Below are 16836 nucleotides of genomic sequence, written 5' to 3'. Positions count from 1 at the left end.
CTCTCGTCCCGAGAGAGGAGAGAGAAACTCTGTGAGAGCGGGCTGACAAACCTTCTGACGCTTTCTGTAGGTTTGATTCACATGACAAATGCTGGCGGTGCAGAACGGGTATTAGAGAGACTTTAATCATTAGCCTTAAACATGTTTAATAAAAAACAGAGCACAGGTTTGAAATACAGGGAGTTTTATTTAAAAGCCACCTGTAAGAGCATTTCAGGGTCATGTAATAAAGAGCTGACACAAGCGACATGAGCACATATCGCTGTACACTTTTTAAAAATCCCAAGCACAGAATATGATTTTGAAAAATGCTGCATGCAACTTGTAACGAGCGTTCAACACCACAGTAAACACAACACATGTAGATATAGTGTAGTATAATTGGTAAACTGTTTCTGCCTGAGTTTGTTATGAAGAACAGACCGAAGACAGACAAAGGAGATCACTTCTGAGCAGAGCTGTACTTGTGGTGAGAGAGAGCAAAGAGAAACAGGAGATCTCCAGCTGTCTAAAATGGCTTCCTTTCCTTTCCCCCCTATTTCTTATTCAGAGTAGGAGCTTTGATAAAGATGTGGTGGCAACAAGCTGTTGGATGTAACAGATCAATAAACCACCTCTATCAATTAAAGATAATGCTGCTACAGGAAGTCATTTGACTACTGATGTGATGCGTTCCTGTTCATGAAGTCTGACGCACTGCACCGTGGCCAAGGCATAGAGGCAGCCATTCAACCTGATCACAGTGATACAATTGGTTTTGGCACTTAGGGATTGTCGTTAAGCTAAACAAAATGGCAAGAGGAAGCGCGGGGCAGAGAAGAAGTCGGATAGGTTGTAGGGACCGGGGGGGCGGGGTTTTGTGTTCAGAAACGGATACGGATTCTTTCAAGTGGATCCGTCTCCCACATCTTGAGATCCCAAGCCTGGAACCAGCCAGTGAAAGTTGGGGGCTCTGCTCCCTGTTTGATGGTGGTGATGGGCAGTCCTTTGCGACCAGAAGGGTCTGAGTCCACATAGTCTTTTGCTGCACGACAGGAAGTAGATAGAAGAAGGAACAGAGAGACAGGAGACAGGAAGTCAGAACATCTAATAGCTTAACTTTGCCTGTTTGGTTGTAAATCAAACATATTAACACCTGTGAAGCTCTTGTGCTTCATACAGAGAAACAATCTCATTCATGATAATATTTGGAGTTGTGTTGTCCAATACCAACTCATTTTTTGCTCTGTTTTTGGTCTCCCCCAACTCCTGAGGGAAATATGTGGCTCTTTAGCTGCTAAATGCTCCGCTACGTTCACCAGTTAGTTGCTAACCATTTGTCCACCTGCTGTTTGTTGCTGGTCAGGTGGTGTTACTAGCACAGAGTGGGTTTTAAAGGGGCTTTTATGCTGAAAACAGCTGCTACCACTAACAAGGAGCTGGCGAAAGAGGTGAGAGTGACTCATAAGGTCTTAAAACCAAAAACAATAAGCCCAAAGAGGCTAAAAAGGAGTATGTTTAACCTTTTCTGTGTGTTTAACCTTTCACATGACACACAGTCACTTTTTTTTTCAAGTGTTGTCATAAAAATATTAATTAGTGAAGCTTTAAGATGCAGCTGATATGTTGCTACTGAGAAGTAAACCCATTACTATTAACAGAGTGTGAGAAAGATATTTGTGACCGTGAACTTACAATACAGAAACAGAAAAAGCCAATTGCTGTCCTGCTTCCAATGCAGGATGTCTTTAAAATCGTTTAATTCAATTAGACCAAAGAGGAAATACTCCATCGAGCCTTCTGGCAGCGAGTATCCGAAGCCAGACAGAGCGATCTGAGTGGTACATTTATTTCTTCCTGTAGGGTTTTAGTGCAACAAACCTATTTTGGGAGCTCCGGTCCGTTCCTCTGCGTTAGCCTCACTGCCAACCCAAAGGAAGAGCTACGGGAAAGAGAAACACGCTCAGTCACTTAAATAGTCTCAACTTCTGAGGACATTTCTGTATTCCTCTATCTAGCCTCGCATCGTCACTGAGAGCTCCTCTTACCTGGTCCCAGGCGTCCAGGAGCATGACATCATCTGTGGCCAGGTCTGACTGAGTGAAGTCTCCTGGTACCTCTTCAACCTGACAGACATTTTATATTATAGCATATGAGCATCACTGTGTTGAAAGGGTAAACCAGATAAAAAGGTCCACATAATAACAAATCCCACTCTTCTGTGACTTACAATAAGTCTTCCAGTTTTGTTGGAGCAGCCAAACAGACGCGGGGGTTTGATCATGTTCTGCAGACTCTTGGAGGTCTGGTAATCCTTCTTGCCACCAAGAGCAGACCAGAAATCAGCTGGGAGGGAAGAAAGTACAACGGCCATCAGCTCCAAGTAGTTTGACCCATATATTTGGCGCTTTGTTTTGCTTGGACAGGAAGTGAAACTAAAGTGCAGCATTTATCAGGCCAATCAGTCATTCGGCCAAACATTGTAGCTTGTTAGAAAAGAGAGATCTGCATGGTGAGACACAGCATGTAGCAATTATTTTATCGGGCTAAAGTTTAGCTTAGAGTTGAGGTTGAGGTTCTGTCAAAATGAGACCAATCACTTAGAATGAAGTATAACAAATTAAAACGTTTGCCTTTAAATTACTGCACAGCTATTAGGCTAATGGGTATAATGTTTACACAGTGACTATGCACCCCCCTCTATAATTGTCAAAATTAGACCAGCATTGTCTACAGAACACCACATTTGGCAGATAAATGAGGGACATGAAATAAGTAACAACCTTGTGAATCTAAAAATGTGTCCACTCCTATATTATATTTTGTACCTACAGTACATTGGTCCTCTGAGGACACCCACCTGGCTCCTTGCCCTCTGTCAAATGGCTGGCAGTGCCCCCCAGGTAGTCCACCACATGCTTGGCAGCCTCCATCTCCTCATCACTTGCCCCCACACCCCGCCACACAAACAGGGCGCTCGGGGATTTCAGCACAAACACATCATTGGAGTTCAGACTGGAAGCAGAGGCCTCGGTCTGAGGAAACACACGCACACAGGTGAGAGGTGGAAAACTCGGCACCTATAAGGATGTAACAGCGTCACAGGCCCGCGGGCCGGCAGGCGGCTCACCTCCACAGCCCGGGTGGCGCGGGAAGAGCTCTGGCGGATGTGGAAGAGGCGAGTGCTGCTGGCCTGCGACTGTCCACCTTTGCGTGACGTTCCTCCGCTGTGGATGATCATGGGTTTGCCCTGGAACAGGCTCATCAGGTGTGGAGGCTCCTGGCCCTGAGTGACTCTTACCTGTGGATGAAGTCATTAAACAACAACTGAGCAAGTGTTTGGAGTGTATCCCAATTTTTGGGCTTCCCATACATTTTATCAGCTCAAGTGACACCAAATGCATGTATATCTAACCAACAGTAGGTCTATAAGAAGATTTACAGGACAAATAAAGGCTGTGTTTACAAGCTTTAGCTCTTTTTAACTGCAAATTTTGCAACTTCACATGTTTTGCTGACCATTACTGAATGTATTCAATACTTTCCATCTTCCCTTCCCCAGCCATTGGTTTCCATTGATATCTATATGATCTTGAAATCCATCATAGTGAAAATCTTTTGTCAGTGTAACATTAACATTGCATCCTAATGCAAAGACCTATTTGAAAAGTCATAACAAAAACTGTAACTTTGATTCCTGCATCACTAGAAGAGCACCAACAATTTAATAAATGAAACTAACTGATATAGTTTTGATTTCACATTTCAGTTTGTGATGTCGCAGCACTTTCCAAACTCGGTTATGACCATGAAAATGTTGTAACTCCTGAAATGATCATGTGGTATGTGTGCACATGCAGTAGTTTTTAGTGAGGCGGGATCATAATGAACACTGCAGTAACACTGCCCTCTGCTGGTTGTCACAGGATGGTTGTTTTTCATGGCAGAACTATAAAGTTCACAGATTTTTGGTCGTGCTCAGCTGTACTAAATCATCTGTAATAATTAGGTAAATAGATTACAGAAGCCTCATTAGCTCTAAAAGAGCGGCTTCCCTTTGTTTGTCCACTGCTCTGCTATCTGGAGGTCGTCACACATTATGCTCCTCTGTCTCTGTGAGCTACTAGACTCATTGTTTGAAGAGGAAAAGTTAAATTAGTTAATTATGAGGAGACGTACGTAAAATGTTATTGTGAAAGTTTCAGGTTGGCTCTCAATTTTGACATCTTGGCTGAATTCTCAGCTTCTAAGAAAAATAACTTATTAGCTACTAATACTAATTGCATTCTTTTAATCAGTCATTTAATACACTTGAGTCCGAGTCTGATGTTTACGTATTAATATGCAACCGGACAGAGTATGAACTTGCTTTCATACATGATTTAAAGATGAGCATTGTGTCAAGCTCTAACCTGAACCGGGGATCCTCCCATTGAGTCATCGAGCTGCACTGTGAGGAACGCTGAGGCTGCCAGCTCATCCTGGGTGCACTTTAGCCCCTGCCTGACACAGTAACACACACACACACCGTCTGAATGACTTTTTCAGTTCATTTACTTGTGTGTATGTGGTCTTGTGGTGGGGTAATATGTGCACACGCTCTACTATGGCTTGTAGCTTTTACTATGGCTCTTTCTTGTTACCCACCAGGTGTATATAATGTGTTGCTCTCGGCCTCCCTGTCTGTAGCTGTAGAGGATGAGGTAACAGTCCCCGCCATAGAAGTGACCGTAGGAGGAGGGATCCACGGGCAGCTTCTCACCTTTGTTCTCAACACGCCAAATCTGAAAAACCAGAGCACAAGCTGTTCTGACTGACTGTAAAACAATGTTTTGTCTGTCTGTCTGTTTTTAAAAACCTTTAACGCACTCCTACCTGGACCTTGCCCTTGCCATCATCCACCATGCCGTGCTGGGCTGCCATGGCCTTGTTGGAGTGCAGGGTGGAGGCATCGAAGGGCACCTGTTGCACTTTGGCTATGCTGCCGATGGTGTAGGCCTTACTGGGGCCCGTGGTCTCGTCTTTATCCTTCCAGTCGCTGAAGAACTGCTTAAACAGAGTCGTCTCTGCTCCCGCCGGAAGCACTTGGATCTGTGAGGGAGACGGGAGAGGGAGGGATTTTAGCCCATCGTCATGCAATACACTAATCATGCTCATTATGTGGAAACAAGCTGCAGCTTTTCTGCAAGTCTCTTATGGTCACGCGCATGTTGGCTTTACCTGTGTCTTACTGGAGTATCCTTTGTCTTTGATGAACTGCTGACCTGCTGACATGGCTGCTTTACGCTCTGACATGTTGGCCTTGGGACCTGGGCGGAGTCAGATAAGACACGGCATGATGAGATTACTGTCATTTTCAAAAATACGGTGATTGACTCTCCCTCAGAGTAAACCTATGCAATAAACTAGTGAATATCATCTCTCAGTGTTGAGGACAGCTAGGAAAGCTAATTTTCTGCTGTGTTACTGGGTCTCTGATGCCGTTAGCACCTTTCCAAACAAAGATGTTCCTGTCCACCCCATTGTCCAGGATGTAGCACTCCTCAGGAGACAACATGGCCTGTTTGAAGGGACTAGACTGAGCCACAGCTGATAATGACATCGAACCAGAGGCATCAGAGATCTGTGAAGCAAAGGGATAACATCAGCTGCAACCTCTGTTCTCAAAGTTAAGTGAGGATCCTCCAAATATTTTAATTTGTAACTATGTTGAAACATATTTCACATCAAATGCATATTTTTAAGGTCCTGATGTGTAATTGTGGAATGTAGTCTAGACTTTATCACATGAACCACATACAGTGACTCACAGTTTGAGAAATTATTTATACTTTATTTTTGTCATGGTCCTCAAGCTTTCTCAAAAGTCCTATTCAGCGATTCATAAATTAGATAATGCAAGTATGTCGGCGTGTTTGCAATTCATGGAGGCTGTACCCAGGCTATAATATTCAAGTTTTGGTTTTCAACCACATGAATGCAGCGCAATCTTTTTCACAGTTATCAGGCTAAATTTCAGTTATGAGAGTTAAGAAATATTTTTTTACATTATGTATAAATTCAGCTTAATTCAACTGAATTAAAAGACTGCTAATTTCAGTACTCACCATGTAGAGGGCACCCTTCTTCCTGTTGGAGATGTCCACCTTCTCATCATCCGGAGTGCTGGGGGCGATGGCGGGTTTTGGTCCCAGAACCTAAACAACCCAAGGAATGAGTCATTGTGCCCCTTTTTTATCATAATTATCACTTACTCTAACTTACGATTCTGTTTTTTTTACGCATATGAAGTCACAACAGCCTTGATAGTGATTTGTTTTGTAGACTATGCTCCACAGCTTTTCTCAGATTAAACAACGATCGTGATGAATTTAAAATATATTCTGTGAATCAATCCCCACATCTCTCTCCCTCATTAGACCCTAATGGAGTTTACCCTCCTCTCTTCTTGTAAAGGAAGAGTTGGCACATGAGCAGCACATTACAAAGGACAGCATTGTGTCCGCCCGTTCCCACGCTGACAAACTCACCAGCCGTGAAATGCATCAATAACACTTATAGCTTCCACTCACTAACGATCACCTTTGTGGTGAAAACTTCAGTGTGTGTCTGAGATTCAAAAGAAGAGGGAAAGAAAATTAGGCTTGTGTTTGTGTGTGTGTGTGTGTGTGTGTGTGTGTGTAGTCACGTGTCACCTCTACGACTGCTGCTGGCTCTTCCCCTTCATCCACTATGTGCAGCTTGGCTCTGCCGTTTCTCTCGCTATCTCTGATGCTGATGGTAACCTCAGAGGCCTTCAGTCTCTCAAAGCGGTTACACTCACTGCCACACCACTGATAGATGTCCTGCAGGAGAGGGAAAGACGTGAAATACAAGTTAAAGTTACAGTGCAGCCAAACAAACTAATTAAGAAGATACTAATGATTAGTCCTCTTTACATTATGTCATGAACAATCATGATCTGGTTTATTTTTCATCCTTTATTTTAGGTAGTGACAGAAGAGAGAGACAGGACAGACACGGGAGGAACGGGGAATTAGTTGCAGAAAAGGTTCAAACCCAGACAACAGCAGTAAGGACTCTGACTTGGTATGTGGCACTCTACCACTACAGGTGAGCTACTTGGCACCACATGATCTGGTTTATAAGTGAACCGGCACCAGGAAACCTAGTCACTAGCATACTGTAGATTATATGATGCACTGTTCCTTGTGAATCTCTCATATTGAAAAGGTAGACAAGTGGACTTCAGCACGGGAATGGCGGACTCCGCCACTAACAATAAAAAACACTATAAAGAAAGGTAATTACAGGATGTAAAAGCACTAAATGGTGAATGCTAAAAGATGCAGACTATAAATGGTAATTGGGAAATCTGAGCTAAATTAGCTCTGTCATTACTATTATGACAGACACAGTAAATATTATGGTTAAATATATATATAAATGGAATAGTCACCTAGCTATTTAGATAGATACACCCACATATTCATGCATTAAAACAGATAAAAACCTAGCTCACCTTGCCCAGGTCAATAATGAAGCAGTCTCCCTTGTTGAAGCTGGCCCAGGACATGTCCACCTCTGTTGCTCTGATGACCCTCCGACCCTTGATATGCAGCAGGCGTTTCACGTTCATGTCATTCGTCACCACATGCTGAAAGCCTGAGGCCACGCCACCTTTCTGTGACAAAAAAATGACGGTTATGAGGTTATGCACAGGGAAAACTGTCCTAAAATCCTAGCTCATGTGTACATTGTGCATTGTACATGAGCACAGTTAAGGGAAGAAAAGGGTACAAATCTTTCTTTATGAGTGCGGTTTTGGTTTACAACCATCAAATAAACAGTCACAAATGCACTACTGAGAGGTCAGAGTCAGGATGTGTGGAGTCCAATGATTTCATGAGACACAGAGCTCAACATTTTCTGCACAGTGAGGGTGAAATGGGTTTGACACAACAACAAAAAAAACTCAACGGACAAAAGGCTGTAAATTGTGCTGCCCAACAATGAGATGAGCGTGTATCATAAATCACAGCTAACAAAGCCAATAAACCTTATCAAATGGGAAAAATGAAACCAACATGGGGCCTGCGTCTGGAAAGCAGGATTATGTCTGTTCTGCACAAGAGTGGTGTACCTTGGAGGAAGGACTGTCTCGCAATGTGCCGTCCTTGGTGAAGCCATTAAACAAAACAGGTATTTACAAGACAGGCAAATGAATCGTTGCAAATAAGCAACAGACACACTTTCTGCAGGAGAAAAGACAATGCAGCTGCTTTGATAGAGGATGTTTGATGGGCTTTTCAACACAGGAACATAAAGAACTGAGAATTTAAAGCCGAGATCACTCTGTCAACTCAGGAGAACAAAAGCAAAGACAGACTTCCTTGTCTCCTTGACTCCTTAAAATGTCCACTGAGGGCTTAACATTTACCCACAAAGGCACAGAGTCTTCTCTTCATCTGGAGGAGTTACTATTTTGGCCTCAAAATGGAAACCACATTCGAACTGTTCATCTTTGTGCCTTTCTCGAGAGAGAGAAAGAGAGGTAGTAAAATTTTCCATGGCAACATTGCAGGCTCTGTTTATTCTAATTGAAGGATTGTTTCCTAACAGTAGAGTTACCAAAACTATGAAGAGATAATGAGGTTAGCTTCTTACTCTGTTTTCTGAAGAACGCTGTGAGTGTGTGTGTGTGTGTGTGTGTGTAAACTGTGTTACTGCACATGTGCAGAGCAGAGTTTCCACCCTCTGACTCTGCAAAAGTAGTAAACAAGACTAATTACCTCCAACTTATGCCAGGAAGGGGGTTTGGATGATTTTCATGGCAACGAGAAACAGATGGCTGGTAAAAAAGTGGCCTAGTGTGTCTTTCAAAATGTCCTCATTTGAACGGGGCGGTTGCCTCGGTTACAGCCAGTCGGTCGGACACACCCTGGGATGTGTGGTGCTTCCTTTGAACTTCAGACTCATCGGCTTAACTGCATGGCAAAGTTCATTGGATGCAGAAAATCATTAAACCCTGTGGCTATATTTAGGCCAAACAGAGCTGCTCCATTTGAATGTTTTCATAACTTTCACTGTTTCCCGTGTAAGAAATGTGCCATAACCTCTTCATAGCTCCCTTTATATTTACTTTTGTATATTTTAGAACTGCAAACTGACAACACAACAGAAACATTAATTGTTAATCTATTCTAGAGCAACCGTTTTTCCTTCTAAACCCTTCATACTCAGCAGAGTCTACTTGTGACCACCCATCACATGGTGCTGATCTGTGAATTGAGCAGTTAATTCAAAAAGTGACTGCATTTTGGAGAAAAGGCTTTTACAACAAATCACTCTGAAGGGAAAATTAATCTCTGTACCAATTTTTTCATTGCAATCCATTCGACGGTTGCATTCGACCACAAATCTGAACCTTATGGTGGCGCTGCAGTTAAAGTCTGGGGATCAACAAGGATTCATTATCTGGTGACCATGAGTGTTTGTACTAACTTTAATGTGCAGTAGTTGTTGAGATATTTCAGTGTGGACCAGAGCGGAGGACAGACACGGCCACAGAACGACACTGCCAAACCACATTTTGTGAAAAAAAAATTGCGAAACCTCTTATCTCCTACCCCAGTAATCATCTTTCGACCTCTACGATTCATCTTGCAAACCCTTGTGGAGGTCCGGGCCCCCAGGCTGGTGGAGATTACTTTGATTCAGATAGAGACACACGCTGTCTCTGCAGTACAGTGCAGCTCACCTGGTACTTAATTCCTGACTTGAAGTACCCCAGAAGGGTGTTGGATTCGTAGGACTGCACCTCCCTGTACTGCACCGGCCCACCACCCAGGAAGTCATCCAGCTGTGTGGCAAAGATGGCCGCCGCTCCACTCTCATCCTGCGAACACTCATCCCCTGCAGGAAAGACACATTTGCAGTCTTTTTCCCAGTTCTTTTCACACCCTAATTTCACAGCACAGAGTTATACATGATTACATTAGCAGAGCAAACTGCAGCACTGTAGTTTGAGCAGTGACCTTATGGGACCTCTGAGTCAGGACTGGAGGCTTTGAATCACATAAACCACATCTGCAGCAGAGGCGCTTTCTATGCTGCTATTACTGTCAGATGGCACACAACATGGATAAAACCATTCCATAATTTCATATGACTAACATCGATCCCAGACAGAGGGATTAATTATGTTCTCATGTTATTCCTGCCTGTACAGACGCTTGCAGTGGCAGCTGAGAACTACAAGGAGTGTCTGTGTGCTGGAGAATTGGCAGGAACGCTACAAACATGCAGGGGCTGGTGCCATTTTCATGTGGCCCACAGGGGTTTTCCAGATGTGAGTCATGCAGCGGTTAAGGAATCTGTTTTTGTTACGTAAATGAAAACATACCGAGCATGAGAGGACTTTGCTTTACATTTTATGATTTAAGGCTGCATGTCATTGTTTTGCTCTGTGGATCGTGAACTGAACCTGCGATGAGGGCAGACAGCACAGAGAGGGAAACGTGTGGCGCAGAGGAATTTCACAAACTGGTACGACCTCTAGAGAAGACATTTTCAGCCTCTCACACAGCAGAGGACGTATCAGCGCTGAGATCAGATTGTAAAATCGCAGCTATAGTGTGAAGAACCACATAGGAAGTTTCAATCGCCGCGTTTGTCCCATAATACCTGAAGCTTTTTCGTGGGTGTTTGTATAATATATATATATGAGGTGAAACCTTAAGATGAAAACAACTAAAATGGCTTCTGCGCCTGAGTGTGTGGATTATTTCTCAACAGAACAGTGCTTGCCTGCTCCTGCTACAACACAACAACAGACTTTTCATGCAGCAGGTTAAACAGAAAGATTTCAATTTGCAGCACGTTGGTCGGGAAAAAAGCAATAATACTAATTATTACAAATAGTTGGGCTGAGTACTCGCACATGTCCTGCAGTGCATGATACGTGTCCGTGTCTTACCCAGCCACATGTGTATGTTGTATGAGGGGGCCGAGGTGGTGAAGAGCAGCAGGTAGGCGTCCCCGGTGTAGAAGTTGCCATGCAGGGCCTTTGGAACTGGCTTCAGGTCCAGGTTCTCGATACGCCACACCTGCAGCCCCGGCTGCTTTCCTGCACCCACAAACTCCTTATGGGAAACCATGATGGCTCTGAGAGAGAGAGAGAGAGGGACGAGAGACAATAAGATGAAGGCAGGAGGTGAGAGAGAGAGAGAGAGAGAGAGAGACACAGAGTAGTTTTAATGTTTTTGACTTGCAAAACTTTGCTGCTTGTTTTTCTTTGTTCAGGCTTCAGCATCATGTTGTGTTTCCTGAGCAGCTTGTTTCTGGAGAGTTGTGGGTAACAGATGCGAGAGACAAACCCACAGTGGTTAGAAAGACGTGCTATCTTGACAGCAGTCCTCTCACCATATTTGGGCTTTCAGTGCACCGACTAAACCAGAACAACTCGTTGTTCAACCTATAATTAGTTCTCTTTATGTTGTCACACGTTTAAATTGTTCAGGTGCATTAGGGTGAGTTTGGTACATTCATTGTATGTGATATTTACAGACAGTTTAAATCTACACTGAAATAATCTGGAGGATGGGTTGGGATAATTCTTCAACCTCTTGGGCCAGTGAAAACCACCAGGTATTCAAAACAAAAGCAGCTCCACAAATCCTGAGTTCAAAAGGCTGATTGTCATTAAAAGCTTAGAGTAACGTGGTTTCCAGATGACTTTGAGCGTCATTTCTGATAATAAAGCTCACAAAATCCCTCGTGTTCTCTAATGCAAAGTGTGTTTTTAGTGAAAGCAGACTGATGAAGGAAGCATGAACCAATATATACAATCAGTGATTAATACCTCTGCTAACATGATCTGTTATATTCACTCGTACATTTTATGTTTTTATTGCTGATAAGAAGTGAAAACAAAGCCAAATGTGATTGTATTAAGATTCACTGCAGACTGCTTCCCATAAACGAATCTTGTGAACTAACTGGGACACAGTGAAACTGAAGCTGACAATCACAGTCAGAGAAAGTTAGATATTTGAGAAATAAGCTTTAGATGATGAGAGAGGAGCCTTTGCAAACACTAAAATTGGGAGATTATTCAAGTGGAGGCGTTCCCTGATTACACAAGAGCCAGATTACAAGTCGGTGCGGCAGACGGATTATTGCTGCACTGAGGCTGACGTTGACTGTGATGACACCAGACTGACAACGTCCACTTCCTCACTTGTGTTCCAGCTTGCACTCTATAGTTAACCCTACAGCATGAATCATATTCTGCACCGTGACTGCGTCCAGCAGCTGCTCTCTGTGCATGGAGCATCCTTCACAGTTATTAAAGGATTACGTCAAACTGTTTGATTAGGTAAAAAAAAAAAAACCACACATAACCCAGACGGTCACACAGCAGCACCATCACACTAATGTGGGGTTTGTTCAGCTGTGTGTTAAACGAGCAGCTCGGGTTTCAGTGCAGAGAGAAAACACCCAGTGGACTTCCTGTAAGCGGCGGATCAATAAATGCTGCATCATGGACAAATCCTCAGATCCCTTCAGATTGGTGGGTGTTTGCTGTCTGCAGCCAGACGCAGGGTTAATAACACGGCTGTGACATAATACTGGACCTAAAAGTGCAGGCCTGGGGGGATAAACGCTGATGTGTCTGCTGGGGAGAGCATCTCTAATGAGTGACTTCATCTAATCTGCTGCTTCTCCTCTGCTGGCTGGAGGCTGACAGCATGTTGCACTTAGTTCATTAATGTTTTATTAGAGTGCATCTGAACAGGAGCCACAATTCATCCATGTTTCTTTCACATGAAGTAATATTCACACTTTGCAGAGCTCCCTCAACTCCATCTTCTTTTTTTTTTTCTTCTTCTTCTTCTTCTTGGAGTGTTACATAACATCCAAACTACAGCTTTCTGCACTTCCAGCTGCAGGTTTTCTGAGCTCCATTTCGTTCACAGGACACTAACAGACAAAGGGAGTGTTTTCCCCCATAATAACCAATGCAGTGGCTTGTGTTTCCATAATAAATCGTAACGCTTTGGTTCCGCTGTTCTGGGCGCTTTCACTGGCGGCTGTGACTCAGGAGAGAGAAATGAGCGGAGAGTTTCCACATCTGGAAACACAAGCGCTCCGAGCTTGAGCCGAAATGAGAGCAAAAACACAGCAAGCAGCAGAGAGAGAAGCGAAGAGCAATCTAACAAGTCCTGCACGATTAAAACAAATAGTAACAAAAAGAAAAAAGAAAAAAAAGGTTTGTCATAAATCAAAGTCCGGAGAGTCACAAAAGGTGCAATGAACGCGTAAAGTGTGGAAGGAGGGAACTCACAGTTTTGCAAGATGAATCACACCGGAGGAGAGGAGCAGAACCGCTGGCTGGAGATGTGGGAGAGAGCTGAGTGTGAGGCGACCTTCTGTATTAATGTGTAGTACAGGAGGAAGAGGAGGAGGAGGAGGAGGAGGAGGAGGAGTGTTCAGGCTGACAGAGGACAGAGAGCGCTGATTGGTCGACAGGAGCAGCAGAGACATAGATGCTTCTGTCAGCCTGTGAGAAGATCCAAGATGTTCTTCAGCTCAGCTGAGATCATCCAGGAGTTGTGTTTTTTTTTTTATAAAAGCTTCTCCTCTCTGAGTTGTGTGAGCTTCACTCTGCACTCTTTGTTATTTACCGTGCAGACCGGCAGGGAGCAAAGTTCATGAAGTCATGGTTTTCTTCATTGGGGCTGCACTTGAATCAACAGTGTGTCTGTTTGTCTTCGGCTTAAAGGAGTCGTGTGACTGAAAGAAAAACAGCCATGGAAAGGTGCCTCCCTCTGATTTCCTGTTGAAAGCCAACAGGATTCATATGAATAGTTATAGGAAGCAGTGTCGCACAGAAACCTGGGTGGTTTTCAGTCAAGGTGAAGCAGATCTCAGCGATTAGACCCCCTCCTGCTTCAACAACCACCTCTGCAGACGTTAAACACCACAAACAGCACTACAAGAGGATGCAAACTATGGACCGGCTCAACAGCTGTCTCATTTAACACAGACCAAACACATTATTTAGCACAGCCCTGCTCTTTGTCCTCCACCCCCCCCCTCTTCCACAGAAGCTGCTGCTGAAGGCATGTACACACTGGTCACACCCAGCCTCTGCCTTGTGTTCCTGCAGAGTGTTTATTCAAACCTGGACAGGCACAGAAGTGTTACACAGACGTCCTACACAGGCAGGAGCGTCACCATGAAGCCAGCTCGAGCTCAAAGCTGGTGTCTCAGAGTGCTCGCAGTGCTGGAGAGGAAGCTTCACAGTGGGTTTGGCTGTCGGTGAATTTGGTTCACAGATGATTCACGGCTTCAAATTTAACTTCACTAGAATTCAGGATGTCTAACTTTCAAAGTAACAGCTGCCCACTTCTGCTTTAATCCGGTGGATGTAGCAGATTACGTGATGGAGCTGTGCAGGCCAACACAAGTAACATGTTGTACATTTGGCAGTTCTAGGGGACGTGGGGATGATAGATGATCATTTGTTTTCACGTGCCGTTTCATTATGACAGCTGTAAAAAAAAAAAAAAAGCAAAAAACAACCTTCTCATAGTTCACATCGACCTGTATGCAGCACATTAGGCTTATTGTACTCAAACAGGTGGCCATCAAGAAACCACAACCAGAAGCATGTGACTTTTGTGTGTCTTCATTTGTTTGTGTTGTGTTTGCGTGCAAATATTCAAATACGATTTGACTGAAGGAGCAGAACAGATTTGTAAAAGTAGGAAACATCTGTGCCACTGTCTTCCATGTTTCTATCCCCTGAGATCAACAGATTCTACCAGCTCATTGTTGACTCTTTATTGGCTTTATTTCAAACCAGATCAGTTTTGTCCTGCAACTTTTGCAAGAAGACACGTTTAATTTCGTTGTTATTCTTTCACAAGTGTGCGGGCTGCACCGTCACTCTGCACTCATGTGTTTTATCAGTGGAGCCAGACTGGAGGTCGGGTGAGTCTAATCATCAAACAGGATGTGACATATGGGCCCAGCGGCTGGCTGCCGGAGCCCCTTTGTGCCACACACTGGCAGACGACTGATGCGCATCCCCGGTGACAATACAACCAACCCAGAGTGGATTAGACTCTTAACATCAGAGGCTTACGCTGTGAGGAGCGGCGCATGCCCGCTGAGGCAAATGGGGCAGAAATGTTCGCCCACTTTTCCAGTGAATTATCAAGACGTCATTTAAAGGTTTAAATGACACACTTATTGGGAAACACACTTCTTTACCCTCAACAGTTAGATAAGAAGAATGATGCCACTGATCTTAACAGAAGTACCGATTAATAATTAATTAATAATTAATAATTAATAACCCAAATGTGTTCAAATCATCTAAAAAAATGAATTTTGTGGGTGAAACATATCATATTGATTGATACATAAAGATTGAAGATCCTATTTGCAATAATATCTAAACATTTCATCGATGCCCAGCCTTCGTAGCCACACTGAAATGTGGCTGGTTTGACCACCCTCACTGTAATGTTGCTGCAGAGAGTTTCCACAAGAAAGTCGTGACAAGTGTTTTGGACACAGAGGGTCAACCAAGTCACACGTGACACCGAGCAGGAACTGTGGGGGTCAAAGCACACCAGCTCCAGGCACAGAAGCTAATGTCTCTATCGTTGGCTTTAGCTGTCATAAAAAAAAGGGTAACTAGGATACCCGCACCCACCCTCTCTGTGTAAAGGTGGACTTTAATGAGGGAAAGGTCAAAACCAGCGAGTGCAGCCTGGTGATTGTGGAGTGCTGTGGGAGGAGATAGCAATGACCTTTCATCAATGTCAACCATTAATGGTTGTTTCCCACTATGCTGAGTCAAACTGGCCGTCCCCTCCCCGCTCCTCTACTCCGTGAAGTCCACGAAAACAACAGTGAAAGGCAGTTTGGCCAGTTTGTGCTTTGGGCTGTGGAGCATCATGAAGTTTTTCTAACATTACTGTCAGCTGTTGAGGCTGGTGGCACAGGATGCTACTGTGCTGTGAATGTTATAGAATATCTGCAGGGAGCCCATGTCAAATTGCTCATGAGCTCTCCTGGGTGTGTGTGCAGTCAGATAAGGATTATATAAGAACAGCATTTGTCACTTTAAATGCTTTGAAGGAATCTTTAGGGGCGTGAATGCGGATAACCTGCACTGTCCACCAGGATAAAGACCAAAATAGATCACGTTCTGGATGAATTATCGCAGCAGATGGAGGAGGATGAGTTTATTTGATGAGCACCAAGGTGCAGAATAAACAGGGAGTAAAGCCACAGAGCCGACATCCTGATGTCACCATGAGCAAACAAGGATATTGTTGCTCAGATCATACTGCTATCACTTTACTGTACAGAGCATCATAGACATGTTTAGCCAGTGCGTTGCCAGCTGTGGTTAACTCATGTGCCGGGCGCCATGTCATGCCCCCCCCCCCCAGTGTGTGTGCACCAGTGTGGTTAACCTGAAACGACCCTGGCACTGTTCAGAGTGCTTTGTTTTATTTAAACTATGCAAACTACTTTTACATTCAAGCTCCCTCGCATGAAACCGATAGTTCTTCTAAATCTCGTCGGGTCTCTTTAGTATTTGAAGATGCGCTCAGATCCTTTACGAGTTAAGGCCCTGCAGTCCAAAATGTACTTGGGGAATGGTTCGACATTTGGGAAACATGCTTTTTCGCTTTCTGGGGGAAAGTTAGACGAGAAGATATCACTGTCGGTTTAGTTGCTGGTTAGCTTAGCTTAGCACAAATGGGAAAACAGCTCACTGACATACATTTTATATCTTATTTGTTTAATCTGTGCAAAATCTTAAGAGTA

At 43.9% G+C, this 16836-nt stretch overlaps 1 protein-coding gene across 1 annotated transcript; it reads right to left on the bottom strand.

The window, feature by feature from the left end:
• Positions 1-167: 167 nt before the first annotated feature.
• scinlb (scinderin like b) lies at positions 168-13416 on the bottom strand. Its single transcript, XM_070844424.1, has 17 exons — positions 13328-13416; positions 10958-11145; positions 9740-9894; positions 7502-7663; positions 6675-6824; positions 6087-6176; positions 5470-5602; positions 5200-5288; positions 4855-5070; positions 4627-4763; positions 4392-4482; positions 3110-3280; positions 2840-3014; positions 2210-2325; positions 2028-2105; positions 1861-1921; positions 168-1024 (listed from the first exon to the last, which is right to left on the bottom strand). The coding sequence occupies exons 2-17, from the start codon at positions 11136-11138 to the stop codon at positions 864-866; spliced, it is 2166 nt and encodes a 721-aa protein (XP_070700525.1). The 5' UTR covers positions 11139-11145; positions 13328-13416; the 3' UTR covers positions 168-863.
• Positions 13417-16836: the final 3420 nt, after the last annotated feature.

Source organism: Pempheris klunzingeri, chromosome 15 (assembly GCF_042242105.1).
Source record: "Pempheris klunzingeri isolate RE-2024b chromosome 15, fPemKlu1.hap1, whole genome shotgun sequence".
In the NCBI taxonomy this organism is placed as follows: Eukaryota; Metazoa; Chordata; class Actinopteri; order Acropomatiformes; family Pempheridae; genus Pempheris; species Pempheris klunzingeri.
This window is presented reverse-complemented; position numbering and strand designations above follow the sequence as displayed.

Excerpts from the sequence above, each read along its gene's own strand:
- scinlb (XM_070844424.1), bottom strand. The coding sequence starts at position 11,138 with ATGGTTTCCCATAAGGAGTTTGTGGGTGCAGGAAAGCAGCCGGGGCTG. Across the intron at positions 7,664-9,739 it reads AGTCAGGAATTAAGTACCAG|AAAGGTGGCGTGGCCTCAGG; the intron begins GTGAGCTGCACT and ends TTTTTGTCACAG. Across the intron at positions 4,483-4,626 it reads CAACACATTATATACACCTG|GCAGGGGCTAAAGTGCACCC; the intron begins GTGGGTAACAAG and ends TTACTGTGTCAG.